The 14685-nt window shown below is 42.3% G+C and overlaps 1 protein-coding gene across 1 annotated transcript in view; it reads right to left on the bottom strand.

Moving 5' to 3' along the window:
• The window catches only part of CPS1 (carbamoyl-phosphate synthase 1), a 123878-nt gene that overhangs the window by 82172 nt on the left and 27021 nt on the right, over positions 1–14685 (bottom strand). Inside the window, exons 4-9 of the mRNA XM_080398323.1 lie at positions 10455–10599; positions 9259–9348; positions 8494–8550; positions 5973–6065; positions 1687–1776; positions 494–622 (exon numbers count right to left, since the gene is read on the bottom strand). Of these exons, the coding sequence (XP_080254449.1) occupies positions 494–622; positions 1687–1776; positions 5973–6065; positions 8494–8550; positions 9259–9348; positions 10455–10599 (604 nt within the window). The remainder of the gene's footprint in view (positions 1–493; positions 623–1686; positions 1777–5972; positions 6066–8493; positions 8551–9258; positions 9349–10454; positions 10600–14685) is intronic.

Below are 14685 nucleotides of genomic sequence, written 5' to 3' on the forward strand. Positions count from 1 at the left end.
TAGAAAAAAGCTGAATACAAGGGCAGCATCAGCCTATAAAGGGAAGTTTCCTCCTCTCCTCTGCTTCACAGGCAAGGCTTAGAGCACCACTTGATGTCTCTGTCTACTGGAGGGGAACAAGCAATGATACTCTGCATACAGCCATTTAGCGTGCAACACTATTTCAAATCAGAGCACTGTGAAATCAGTTCTTTTGTAAGGTCACAGAGGTTTTTGAAAGTGCACAGGGTACTTCCAAGACACTGGTAAGGCAGTCATGGTAATCATGTTTACTATGCATCGTTCACCAAGGTCTGTACAGCTTCATTGTAACTACTAGTCTGGAGACAGCTCCCAGTGGGCCAAAATGAGGAATATCCAGGCAGCTGAAATGACGGAATGACATTTATTCCATAACATGTTAGTACAACCAACTGTTTAGATTCCAAGCACTTTAAAAAAAAAAAAAGGCAAATAAACAAAAATAAATCAGCCTACGGCTATTACACTGTACCTTTTTGACATTCTGAATCACCTCCTGGGCCTTCATAGGATCCCCTGGACCTCCAGAAATTATGAGACCATCATACTCCATGCTGGTGAAATCATGATCCCATGGAACCAAATGCACTTCTGCACCTCGCTAGGAAAAAAACCAAGGGAACAAGAAATGAGGGGAGGAGGGGAACAAATGAATTTGTGTCAAGGGGCTGTACATATGCTCTGTCTCAGAGATTGAGTTTGGATTTCAGTCATCACTTTGTCAGGAAAATAATGGGGCTTCTCTCCACTATCTGACCAGAATATTTTCACAAAACTGGTAGAGTTAGTATCTTTGAGTCACCTCAGTGCTGTTCAAGTTTGAAATTTGCTAGGGAGATCAAAACTTACTAATGGAATGTAAAATAAGTGTGTATGCACACATGTAAAATATGTTCACGTTTACACGGTGCATTCATCCTAACTGCTAAATTAGAGCTTCAGTTTCATTCTGTAACATGCCAGAAATAGTCCTGCACATCAAAAATGGCACAAACATCCACATAAACTAAAAAAGGGAAACAGGGAAACCCTGTACATCTAGAGAACGAGAGGACACCGCCTTCATTCCTCCTGCATGGCTAAAGAAGTGAGGACTGCTACATCACTGCACTAACAACAGGAAAAAATTTTCACAGAATCATAATGTTAAAGAATAACTCAGGAGGTCATCTGGTCTAATCCCTGCTCAAAGCAGGGGTAATTTCAACTTTAGGGCAGGTTGCTGAAGGCATTGATCAGTTGAATTTTTAATATCTTCCAGGGCAGACATTCCACAATTTCTTTGGGCCTGTTTCATCCATTCACCATCCTCACTGCAAAATTTTCCACCCAATTTATTTATTTTTTACAATGTTGGGTTGACCTTCCTTCATTGTTCTTTACAGAAGCTGTGTCTTGTCTTTTTAAAACTTGCCTTCTAGGAATTCTTCTCATGGCTGAGAGGCTGCTGCTGCACAGATCATCTTCCTTATCCCCTCAATACAGTGTACCAAGTTCAGAAAACACCTCTCCGTCCATACAGAATCATCCTAAAAATTCTACCTCATTTTAGGAGGGCAACTGCTACTAGAATGGATGTGTCCAGGCAGAAGGAAGGCTAGTGAGTACAGACGAGGCTCTTACCAAAGAAAAACAAGAGGTGAAGGACACAAGGCACTGACCTACCTTTACTAGCAGACGGATAACGTTGTGCTTCAACCCACAGTCAACAGCTACAACTTTAATTGGATTCCCTCTTCCATAAACCTTGACTTCCTATAAGAAGGCAGACCATGCTGAAAATTACTTGTAAATTATTCTGTCCCCAAAACACAGGGAAGATGGGTAGCAGAAAAACTTTTCACCAACATGTAGCAACAGGTACTTAACAATCAGTTTACATGGAAATCTCCAGAAGTACTTCAGACATTAGTGCTTCCTTCATTTTTCTGTGAAAGTAGAAGTTATAATGCTCTTTTATATACTTTTGATTACAGCAGTAATAGCAATTCCTAAGAAATCACTTGTTTCCATAGCTAATAAGCTTTCTTCCTGTGTTTCACCTCACTGGCAGTGAAGCAGCAAGCCAGTTCTCACAGATTATTGAGTCCAAGAGAAACATGAGATACACGGTGAGAGATTTTCAGCTGAAGTTAAGTCATCCTGCTGATGCCAGTGGTGCAAGGCTACTTCACACCAGCTACAGATCCATCACATTAACATGACTGACCCTTCAGTCACAGTAAAACCAAAGCATAGCACAGCTGGAGATACCCTATGAGTGACCTCCAATGCATCACAACAGTATAGACCAGGCCAAGCATGTCACTGAGCATGACCTGTGTTCATGTGGACCTGACAGTTTTACATATCAGACAACACTTTTTTTTCCAGCTGCTGTTCCTTCACCCATCCCACAAAGTAAATTGTCACCAGTCCCAAATCTGGACTATTATGCTTTGTACACCCACTTATCCACTGGTCACAACCAGCATGGAAGAGAATAAAGTCAAACCACCATAAGCTGTATGGGCCTTGACACTGCAACATGCAGACATGCTGACAGACAGCTGTAGCACTGATGGAAGGCTGTTTGTGGACAGCCTCTTTCTGAAGCTTGCTGGATAGTTTTTTGCTTGTTACATGACTGCAGTTAGCACCAGGCTGGGATGTTATTCATCAATAAGTGCATAAGGCAGCCTTCTTTCTTCTAAAATCAAACTATTCCTACCTTCATTTATGCTCAGCTTCTGAAAGCTGATACTGATAGGTGCACTTGACCCAAAGTGGCTTTTCTCTTGTGCAACACACCACTGGGAAAAAAAGGTCTTTTTTTTTTTTTTTGTTTGGGTTGTTTGTTTGTTTTTTAAACAAAGTAACTCCCTTTTAATCAGCTTCCCTGGCATTCATATTCCACAGCTGGTCCCCTTTATGAAAATATGCTGAAATCCGTGCTCAATATGCCTGGTGTGGGGTGACAAACTGAATCTTTTCATAGGCAGATTATGACCAGCCAGAAGGAAAGATATCCTCTCTACAGGGAACTCCAGATTAAGTTTATTAGCAGATTATTACAACTTCTCCCTCTGTGTTAGCCTAACTCTGTCCTTGTTTGAAATGTTATCTTTCCAAAGATTGTGATGAAGAGATTTTGGGGTTGCAAGAGCACTTCCTATGTGAGGACAGCTCTGATTATCACTGGGAGTGACTTACTGCCATGTCAGGCACAAGGATGGAAGAGATGGGGTGCAAGGAGCCACCTCCCTTCACTACAAGGCTTCAAGCTGCAACATGTGAACCACCAATAATCCACCTCTGAGGATATAACACAGAGCCAGTAGTGTCACCACTGATGTAGCAACTCCTGCTGTATAATGCAGATTTTTTGTATCAGAATGTACTTTGTAGTTCAAGCTACATAATCAGATGGCAAAGTACCTCACAATCCCTTTTTGATAATTAATAGAACGGAAATCACATTGAAACTGGGTCTTGTTAGATCACCTAAGGTTTCTGATATGAATCTGTGCCTGACATCAAATACAACAATATCTTCACAGTCACCAATACGCAAGTGGATTCTACTTCCAGAGTCCATGGTAGAACTGTATTACTGCACAGGAATTGTATGGGTCTTCTACTGGCTGTCCTTCTGGCTTCTGGGAGACAGATTTCAAAAATCTCAAGAAAATCAAGGCGTTCAGTTCTCGCAGAAGCTAAGTTAGTGTCATGTGCCAGAGTCCCTTCAGAAAAATTCACCCTCCTTTTTAAAAAGGATTTTGGACACCCATCAGTTTTTGATAACATCCATCCTTAAAAAGCTGTAAAACATTACGAAGCAAACATCTCCCTCAAATTTTCTCCTTGGCTGTTCTAATGGCCAGAGGGAGTTGTGGGGCAAAACTGCTCTGAGGTAACTTAATTACCTCACTCTCAAAACTCTTCCCTGTCCAGTTAATTAGGCTATGATTTGTTACAACCTGTCCTTCAGCAGAAAGACTAATTTTAGGTGTTGCTGTCTTCACATCCTTCTCCCCCACTTCTCACACTTCCAGTTCCTCTGTACTGCAGAGCACTGACCCTTGCATCTGGCCGAAAGTATGTCTAGACAGAAACCAAACTGGGAACTGGATCAGCCAACTGTTAAAATATATTGCTACTAAAGTCAGAGGATTTCCCTTATCTGTTCACTGCACAGCCTATAAGAAACTGTCCCGGTCTGAAAGGATGATGTGGAAAGGCTGTGAGCCAGCAGTGAGGAAGCGTCAAACTCCTGCTGGCAATAGTGCTGAGAACAAAACAAGTACGTGGGGCTGTATGTGCGACTAGAAATTACTTTTAGCTTCAAGTGGTGAAATACCTCTCTGCTCGGGGACCCTGACCATCACATGCATCAAAAGAAAACAACAAAAGTTTCTGCAAAATACTGGCACTTTTCTATATTCCCTGCCCTGTATAGGCAATGCTAGCAAATGAAGTCTATACCACTAGCATCTAAAAGATGTGGGGTAAAAAATAATAATAAAAAAATCAATCAGTCCTAATGTACAATTGATAAGTAGATTTCGGATCATACTATATCTCTATTTACATGAAAATAGCTGTTTGGCAACAGATAGACTATCATGTCCAGCAATTACCAACACTGAACAGCTTACTTCATTTTCAGCTTTATTTGCGATGTTGCTTTTTAAGCCTATAAAATGAAGTTATAAACATAATGAGACCACCAAAGCTCCGTTAATCTTATTATATCTCCCTTTTAGAAGCTATTTTCAGCCTCTTTACAGTAATTCTGTCAGTAATTGCAGAGCTTAGCATCAGCAACCTTACCTATTTCTGAGTTATTGCTCGAAGTGGCTCCACCTGCGTCTTGCAATCATAGATCACAACCTCAATAAGCAATTGCCATCCTTCTGTGTAGCAACAAGGCCCTGACTCAAAATACAGTGGAGGTATTGGCATGAATGGTGAGGTCACCAAAGGTGAGATTTGCAAGACAGCCTATATATTTCAATGGCATCCCAGGTAAATCCACACCTGGATGGAGACCGAACTTCAAATTCCCACTTGTTCACTGACCAGTTAGTTCTGGACTGCTTCTCACTCACACCACTAGCACACCAGCTTATGTGTAGAACTATTTGCAGAACTCTTCCAGAGCCTCACTGATCTTGGAGCTGCAAACACCACAGTAAGCATGGAATTTGTAAAAGGGACTCGTTCTCTCAGTTCTCACGTCAACCAATGGGATTGAGTACCCAAGGCATTCTTAATCCCACAACTAAATCCCCATAGGGTCCACAGTTTAGGACATTAGCCCCTGTGTTGGTACAAGAACAGTTACTGTTCTTAGTATGGGTCTGGTTTCCTACAACCTCATGATTTATAATGTTTTTCTCAGCTTGTGGTTGAGCAAGTTTGCATGGCCAGCTAACAAAGTACAAAATTAACTGCTGTTCTGTACATGTCTATAGACAAAGCAGCTAATACTAGTAATACTAGATCCAGGGGATTCTTAACTTGGTCTCTTTTAGAAATATCTTCTGGAATCACCTCAACAAAATTATGCCTGAACACAGATTATCAAATATTATTGTGACCTTTCCTGAAATTTATACAAGGAAAGCAACCATTCTTGTTATTAATTCTTCTTGTGTTTGAAAATGTCCACCATATAATAGGTCTACCTGTATTCTCAATACTTCTCAATCCTGTCTTTTAACACATAATCCTCTGTACAAAGCACTGTTCAGGCCACATTCGGTTCAACACAGCTCATTTTACATCTTCAGCACTGCACCTGAGAAGCCATGGGGACTCTACAAGGATGATGTTGAGAGGACAATCCTGCAAAAGTATGGAAAAGTCCACAGATTGTTTGTTTAGAAAGACTGGATGATCCCCAAAGCAAACGGGGAGCAGTTACAACCTGGAGTATACAGCCCTGGGACTACAGAAGAGCTTCTCACCTTTGTTGAAACTTCTGCAATTAAGTTTTGCTTATTTGGGTCTGTAAACTCCATGGGTTGACCTTCAAATTCAATCTTCCCAAGTACCGTGCCCTGTGGAAATACACCAGTAAACAAAAACCATGAGCAAAGGAGAAGCTGTGAACACTGGGACAAGGTGCTGACAGGCACAGCAACTGGAACAGATGTTTACAGATAGTTTCTTGGAGAGTTATAAACATTTCTAGCATCTTCCGAAGTTTATGAGCTTTCCTTGGTATCAAAAATCTGTTTTAAATCCTTCATTCAAGGGAGAGGCATTGTCAGCAATAAAATTTGTCAATAGGCAGTTTTTTGGCAAGGTGTCTAGTGACAGTAAAATGGGTTGCCTTCCAAGAGGATCAGAATTCAGATCCCAGAATAACTGTTACATAGATGTGGGAGTAATCCACAAAGCAGTGGGAAGCTTCTTGGTTTTGGAAACCCACTGTGAGGTCTTCAGCCACCTCCTGTGGATAGCCACAAGGCAGCAGAGCTGGTGCAAGGCAAAGCTGTGTAGGAGGCAGGTCAGCACAGCTGTTTTCTGAATAAGCTGTTAAAAAAAAAAAAAAAAATCACTTCCAGAAAGCTCTACTCTTTATTGCTGTTACCACATTGCAGAAGCTAGGACACTTGCTCTGCCAGCAGCATATCCTTCTCCACCTTCTACTCATTAAAGTTTTTTGGTTAAAAAATCCCTGGTTTGGCTTTGGCCCACTCCTGAAATAAGTGGGATTAAGCTAGGGTTAACCTCTTCTCAGCATGGGGACAGAGTGTGCAACACAGAACTTTTCAAAGACAGACGTAAAACAGAGGAAGTAAATGTTTTGTTGTAACTTTTAATGCATAACACTTTCATAATAAAACATATTAAACTCTAGCATGCACACCAGAATAGCTCATTGGGTTTAGTGATGCTTCCATGAGATACTTCCATGGTTGTCCATACCTGAAGTATCCTTGCCATTTTCCTGGGGTAAGAAAGAGCCAGCATCTTGCACTGCCATGCATACTACTAAGGGTAAGTTTTAAAGACAGAATTTTGCTCTTAACAGTGGCTGACATCCTATCTCAAGTAGCACCTTACACCAAAAGCTGCTCTGGGCTGCTTTGCACGGAGCAGAGCTGGAAAGGTCAGCATCATCTTAAAGAAGTCAGTTTCTTGGGAACCACAGAAACTGCTGAGTGCCACCATGCAGTAGGTCCCATAAACACTGATGACAAAGCCCTAAAGCCCTCGCTCTCAAACAGGAACCCTGTGTCTTACCTTGCCCCCAGACTATTCAGCCAAACGGTCCCTGCATTTACTTTTTGAGTACAATTCAACAAGTCACTGCTCATTTCTGCATTCATCACAGTGAAGCCCTGTTCTCACCCCTGGTTTATAAACAGACATGGAGTGAAATACTAAGCTGTTTGTTTCAACCTGAGAGGACTGGGAGAAAAGGTGACATTATGCACTATTTTAAAAGCCATAAACCAATACCACTCAGAGTCCCAGCATAATGGGCATTACTACCATACCCTGATAAGTTACAGGATAAACATTGAAAGTATATTTACTTTGGATAAGAGGGATGCTGATCCATTAAACAGTACATCTCAGAAAGTAGAATACATTTTGCCATTTTCTACTGTATTAAACTGCAGTTATCTGCTATCTATAAGAACAGGACAATGTCCTATCTTCCCATAAGAATTCATTTCTACAAATATCTTCTCTTCAAGCTGGGTCGTTCATATTTTGCTCTGTGGAATGAAAGGGGGTGTGGGCTTGGATTGCAGACTGCAAATTGATCACCTAAAGAAAAGAGCAGCTTCAAATAATGCACCACAAAGGAATAGCCTCCAAGGCACATTTACATTCAGACTGGCTTTGATCACATATTTAGCCAGCATGAAGTGTACCTTAACATTAACCTCCACTTGGTAAAATAAACCTACTCATGTCCTTCAATTGTCAGCTCTTGGAGAGCAGAGCAAAGTAATGACTACTAAAAATAATAACAGGCTTCAGCCAAAGAAAACCAGCCTGAATTAGAAATCCAGCTTAGGTTATTGTAGGCATTCTTTTGTCTCTCAGGAGCAGGACAACTTCGACTGACCAAAGGTGGTGCTGCCTGTAAACTAATATCCACAGTATCTGACAGAGTTGTTGCTCTGTCTGACTGTTACTCTCTGAGGCAACATGTAGTTGACACTACTACCTGTTGTGTCTGACACAGCTAACTGAGGCCTTTCATTTACATCAGCTTGTGCTGGTTCAATTATGTAGAAGAGGAAACCCAGAGCAGAGCCAAGGAGAGGGGACTCCCTTGGACCAGAGCATTGCCTCAGCTGTACAGAAGACACAGAGCCTTTGGAAAAGCACAGGGATCTGAGCAGCATCTGATGTAAAGGCAGCCCAGCAGTAGCATTGCTACCCCAAGTTTGCTGCACTGTTAGAAAAAGGGCCCAGCAACAGCAAGATTAATGCAACTGGATCAAGGGAAGCAGATCATACCTTGTCACGAATTAATTTGGACAGCGCTCTAGTGTCAATCCCATAAAGTGCAGGCACCTAAAAAAACACAAGAAAAGGAAAAGTTAGAGAACAAGCGCTCAGACAGGGGAAGACAGCAGCCAGATCACTTTGGTGATAAGAACATGTCCTGCTTTAAGGAGCTCTGGTTCTTAGCAGCACTACTACAAAGTTGCCTCACTTCTAGCTCTTCACTTCTCCTCCCTATTCGTACTCATAAATAGCTTAGTTCTTGAAATCTGGCTTCTGCACTAAAAAGCACAAATTAAAAAGGTCACATGGCAAATATCTGTCTCATTTCTGAGCCCCATTTTGCCTTACTTATGAGCACCCAATCTTCCCAGCTGTCACAAGTCAGTGGCAATCTACTGACACATCCTTCACTCCCACAGCTTCAAATCAGTGGGGTTCTGGCAGCTAACATCTCTTGAGATTACAACCATGGCAACCTCTAGGAGCAGCACTAGAGAAATATTTGATGAGGGAATAGAATATAATCTGTATCATATCTATGGAGAACAAAACATTCCCATTTAATTAACATTCCTTCTGGACCTTGGAAATCTTGGAAATACCATTCCACCCTGAAAAAGAGAAATGGATAAAGAATCAGAGAACTATGGAACACCGAATGAGCCCAGTACAGACTGGTGAAGACATCCGACGAGAAAAGTGGTTACCAGCTCAAGCCACCAGCTCTTTCTCCTGTCCCATACATATAGGTCTGTTCTCATAATGATCGCTCACCTGTTCTTCTTGCAACCACTCTCCCAGGCTCCTAGCAGCCTGCCAGTGACTGTACTCATTGCTGTAATCCAGCACCAGCAAACCTGAAACCTGCAGAGAGAAGAAATGGCATTTTGCACTGAAAGATCACTCTGTACTTGCCCTGCACTTTCCAAGCTTTCACTATTCATCTGCTGCAAACCATTGCATGGACAGGACATGAGGCTAGGTAGACATGATATGGCTGCTCTTACATAACAAAAAGATAGCAAATCTGAGTTTTCACAGGGGCAGTGCACAAAACAGGTACTTGGCAAAGGGGTAAAGACTCCATGCACTGTCATGATTGTACCAGGGCCTTTTTATTTAGGAAATTCATAAAATAATGTGACTTCCAGGTAACCAAAGCTGCAAATTGCATTGAACTGAAAAAAACACTTCTCATTAGAAAGAAAATGGAAATTTAAGACAAGACAAAATGTTTTGTCTTGATTCATTTTTTGTTTAAGAAAGCTTTTCCCTTTTAAGTGACATTTCATTTCAGAAGTCAGCTCCATTTTCCAGTGCAGTTAGATAGCTTATAAAGAAGACATTTTACCTCAGGACAGATAAATATTTCACTGGTTCTGCAAGTATGTGGTTTTGTTTCATTTTTCAGTACTGCCACCACTGCATAGACACAGCCCTGCTCCTAGCCAATATACCCTGTCACCACAGTGTAAATACTGGTTCCTGCACTAGTACATAAGGCCTTCTCCACATAACTGTCACCTCCCTGTTTGCGGTAGTACAAGCATATAGAGAAAAGTCTCAGCATATAGAAACTTCTCATTCTCCCTGGCATTTGATCTCTCTGTGGCAACCAGTCCTGGGCAAACACAGATCCATATGAGGCAGAAAGGAATGAAGGAAATGTGGGAAAAAAAGTCAGCCAGGACAGCCGTTCACAAAAAAATGCAGCATGTCTATCACTGATGGGAAATACACCACTTTCAGACAACACATGGCCTGGTACAGAAAGCAGGATGGATAATCTTTTGCCACCATTCCTCCAAAGGACAATATCCAGAAGAAGAAAAAGAAAGGCTGAGTATTATTGATTCCTTCTGACTTCTATGAGGGTACCATTAAACTCTGGTGCACACACAAACACACACAGACACACACTCTCAGGCTATTAGCACTACCCTTTGATCAGCTCTGCATCACCCTGTTACCTTGATCCCATCAGACTCCAGAAACCTCCTGAGGCCCATTTTGTCCAAAGCGGCCGTGTCAGGTACTCCACCATTCCCAACTATGGGGTTAGCCAGTGTAAGAATCTGTCCTTTGTAGCTGGGATCTGTCAAGGCTTCAGGATATCTAGATGACGAAGCAATAGAAGCAAAGTATGTTAGTCTGGAGTTGAAAGGGAAACAAAACAGCCAGTGAAAACAAGACAGGTCTGAATTCCCATATGACTGACAGAAATGGTATTCATGTGAAAGCATTCTCAGTATAAAAGCAAACACATCTGTGAATCTGCCCTGACTTTGCCATCTGTGATTAAACATTTGACACTGAGAACAAGGAAAGTCTTTGGCTTCTCATGTTTCATTTAAGAAAAGCACAGGAGCTATTAACAAACTCATATTCCTTGAGATTTCACATAAGGTAAACAACTACATGAAGTGCAGAGTGACCACAGAACTGCAGTAAGTGCATGGCATATCACTTGACCCACAGATAACAGCTTGGGCTTGGTCATTCTTTGGGCACACCATGCAGGCATTACTTTGTCATCACTGTGTCCTTCCTTCCATGCAGCGTGAGAACTTCACCCTACCAGAGACAACAGCTCAAACTGAAGAGCCAACAGACAACAGAGCTGTGTGCCCAGACTTGGTCCCTTCCCCAGTCTGGAGCTTGCAGGTCTTGAGATGTTAAAGGCTGTAACTGCTCTTTCTGTGGGGGAGCAGGTAGACAAATCTATGCCTATCTTTTTGTCTGGGGATCAGGGAAGCAGCTATGAATCACCCTTGTGATTCCTCACAACTACTCTGGCCAGGTTCTTCCCTCATACTTGTTCTGTCAACAAACCCTGCCATGGTACCACTTCTGCAGCTTCTTCCAGCGGAGGCCTGCCCTCTCTTCTAGGTTCCCACCCACAGGACACCATACATTTCACCTGAGAAGACTCCTAAGTTCTTGGAATTTAGCTTGTGTACCTCTGATGAAGGCAAGTTGAAGGTAGTGTTTTGGGATTCAGCAGTCCACCCTGGCTACAAGTCCCCAAAGCCTGTCCTTATATCTTTACCCAAGGCAGAAGCCCCAGAAACAGCAATTTTGTTCAAGCACCAGCCTGAATACCCTTCTTAGCAAGGACAGATCTAAAAGTGTGGTGGAGTATTCTTCTGCAATGGAGGGTCAAACCTAGGATTCTGCAAAGTATCAGCTCTGCATCCAGCAGATCCAGTCTCACTTTGAACCCCAAGAGGGGGACAGGGTAAACCTGTACATGTCCATGCTCCTATTCTTCAGCTTCAAATTAACACAGTCATTCACTCTCTCCCTTATACTGTTCCAGCAATCCATTAAACAATTGCTGTCTTTCAACCCAAAAGCAGCTGTAATTTACAAACAGATGAAGTTATCCACAAAAATGTTTAGCCAAATGCATAAAGACACTTCAGGATGAATCTGCCCTATAAAAAATATAATTTATTATTGTCATTATTGTTTAAACAATACATAATTGGCAACTCCAGCCATCTACCAGATATCAGCAAGTCACAAGGGACATTTTTATGGAACATTGGACTTACTGCCAGAAGATTAATTGTCAAGCATTGGGAAATCCTTCAATAGACCTAGAATGGTTGCAAGCAGATACAGACAACGCAGCACACCAGCCAGCTCTGAGAAATGACATGTCAAATGAACAACGGCCATGAAATATTTTCAGGTAAGCCTCCCCTGCTGTTCAAATCTATCCTTCCTGCTGCAGGTAAACAACCACACAAAGTGCAGTGTGATCACAGAACTGCAGTAAGTGCATGGCACGTGCACATTTGGCCTTACTGTCTCCTTCCAAGTCAATTACTTATGCTTCCAAAAGACTCTTTGTTAATGACAAAGCTAATGTAATTAACCTTTGCATGTTATTTGTAACCAGCAAACAAGGACAGAGAGCCATTGGGTTTGGCTGGGGAATGAAGGCACAGCTCTGCACTGAGACTCAATGCCCTTTAAACAGGCACAATGCCTTATGAAGCACAGAGGAGCAGATGGGAACATGAGTTCCAAAGATGCTGCAAGATCTAATCCTTGCTGTGCCTGCCCAAAGACCTGCCTGATTTCAGTAAATTCCTGTCAATCAGTTCTCTTTCTAGAATATCATGGGAAACACACACAAACTTATCAGAGGCAAATGCATTTACTGAGTTGTTTCAAACTTGGGAACTTTTTATGGGTTGTAATTCTTCTTTCTTAATTGGAAATCTATCTTCCTTTTTGTTCTTACACGAAACAGATGGCTGCAACACCAAGTTTTTTTCTTTTTTTTTTTTTTTTTTTTTTGAGTGAATGTTTCTGAAAAGTTCATCCTTATGCTTTTCTAATGAAAAGGCAACATTCCATCCCTAGAAGAGTGCTCTCTGCCCTCTATGCCAGGGTAATATGACAACACTTCAACCAGCTTTAGCTACTTCAAGCCTGAAAGCTGTATGCACATAAACTGATTTGCCTCCTAGTTCTATGACATGAGTCAGCAGGTGGGAGTCCAGCTGAGGAGATGAAGCACAGAACAGTGTCAAAGTACAAACAAACCAGTAGGCTACAACAAGGCTTTACCGTTGGTCAGCTTCTGCTGTCTGTGCTGTATCTTCTTCCTCCAGAGGCCAGACCACACTACTCCTTCTCCATCCAACCCCCTCTCCCACCATCCTCAGGGCTATTTAACCACTTTGTGGGAATGAGCTACAGCCACACATCATCCATGTCAATCAACCCACTGCCGCTGAGGCAAGGCCACAGCTGCACATTATCGATGCTAATCAGCCCACTGCCTTCAGTCCTCTACAGAACAGCATATTAATCGTCCCAGTACAGAGCCCGTGCTGACCTCACTCACCATCTAGAAACACCCAGTTCACATAAAGCAGTGGTCTGAGGCTTAACAGCAGCCACAGCAAAATCACCCCTGAACTAGCCTCTTGCTCCCTGTACTGACAAACTGCCATGTGCCCAGACAGTCTGTAAAAGACCCCAAATCTTGGCACCTCCTTTATGCAGGCACCTAGCTTCTTACTGCATCAATCAAAAGAGGTAGCTGGGTTCCTATGGATACATAAGGTCTTGATCTTTGTGATCAGAAGCACTAGGCAAAGCTACAGGGTTTCTTTCACTGGACAACAATCCCTGGACTAGTAGCAGATCTGTCACTTTTATGATCTGCAACAATGCTGCAAACTCTTAACTTCCTCTTCTCCAAATCAATCAAGGTTATGCTCCTGGGGAGTGCTCTGAAGATACAAGCTTACATTTTGAATGTTCCCTCCATGCCCATATGCTCCCCAGCACAGAAGAGATCTCTTTCAGGGGCATTCTCTCCATATCACTAGAAAATGAGCAAACACAGCTTCTGCTGCCACAGTAACATGTGGAGAGAAAATTAATCCATCAGGTCCTCCTTGACTTTTGTGATGTGACAAGATTTATTGCCCATAATGTATCACTGAGAAGAGAACTCTGGTGCCCTCCATCATTCTGATCTATATTAAACAGTTGCTTGTTGGCAGGTATATTAACACAGCCAGTAATTAGTGCTGTCAAAATACTTAAATAATCACCTCCTAATGCAAAACTTTGCAAACAGATTCCCCTCTGCAGCAATTTAACATTCTCACCAATGAGTTCATTTGAAAACTCATCCTGTTAGTACTGGTTTCTCCAAAGGAGACCAGAATTTGGGGAATTCAAGGCAGCTGGGTGAAGACAGCTATGAATGACTGCAGGAAAAGCTCAAATACCAATGACCTCAGAGCTGTCTCACCTCCCCAGGGGCACGTTACTCTCCTGACCAAAAGCCTCATTCTTCTGGGCAGATTTCCTCTGCTCAAGCAGTTCAACAAAAGCACCAGCAGTGTTTGGCTGCTATCCTATGTCAGCCACTGGCTTCCACCACTCAAGAGGACAGAAAGTCATGCTAGGTTAGGCACAAATCTCATCCTACCCTTTAGCTGGAAAGGGCACAGAGTTTAAATGAATCCTTAAGTGTGGTAAGAGCCAACAAATGTCATAAGAGATGGGTCATATAGGTGAACCTTGGGATTTTAAAATTTTGCACTTGGAACCAAGTTCCATTACCTAGAAGGCTGTAGATGCTTCAAACCTCTATATTTTATAAGGGCACTGAAGGGAGCACAAAGACAGCTCCTCTGCTCTGACTCAGCAGTGGCTGCATTTCAC

The sequence above is a fragment of the Falco punctatus genome, assembly GCF_963210335.1.
Source record: "Falco punctatus genome assembly, chromosome: 8".
NCBI lineage: Eukaryota > Metazoa > Chordata > Aves > Falconiformes > Falconidae > Falco > Falco punctatus.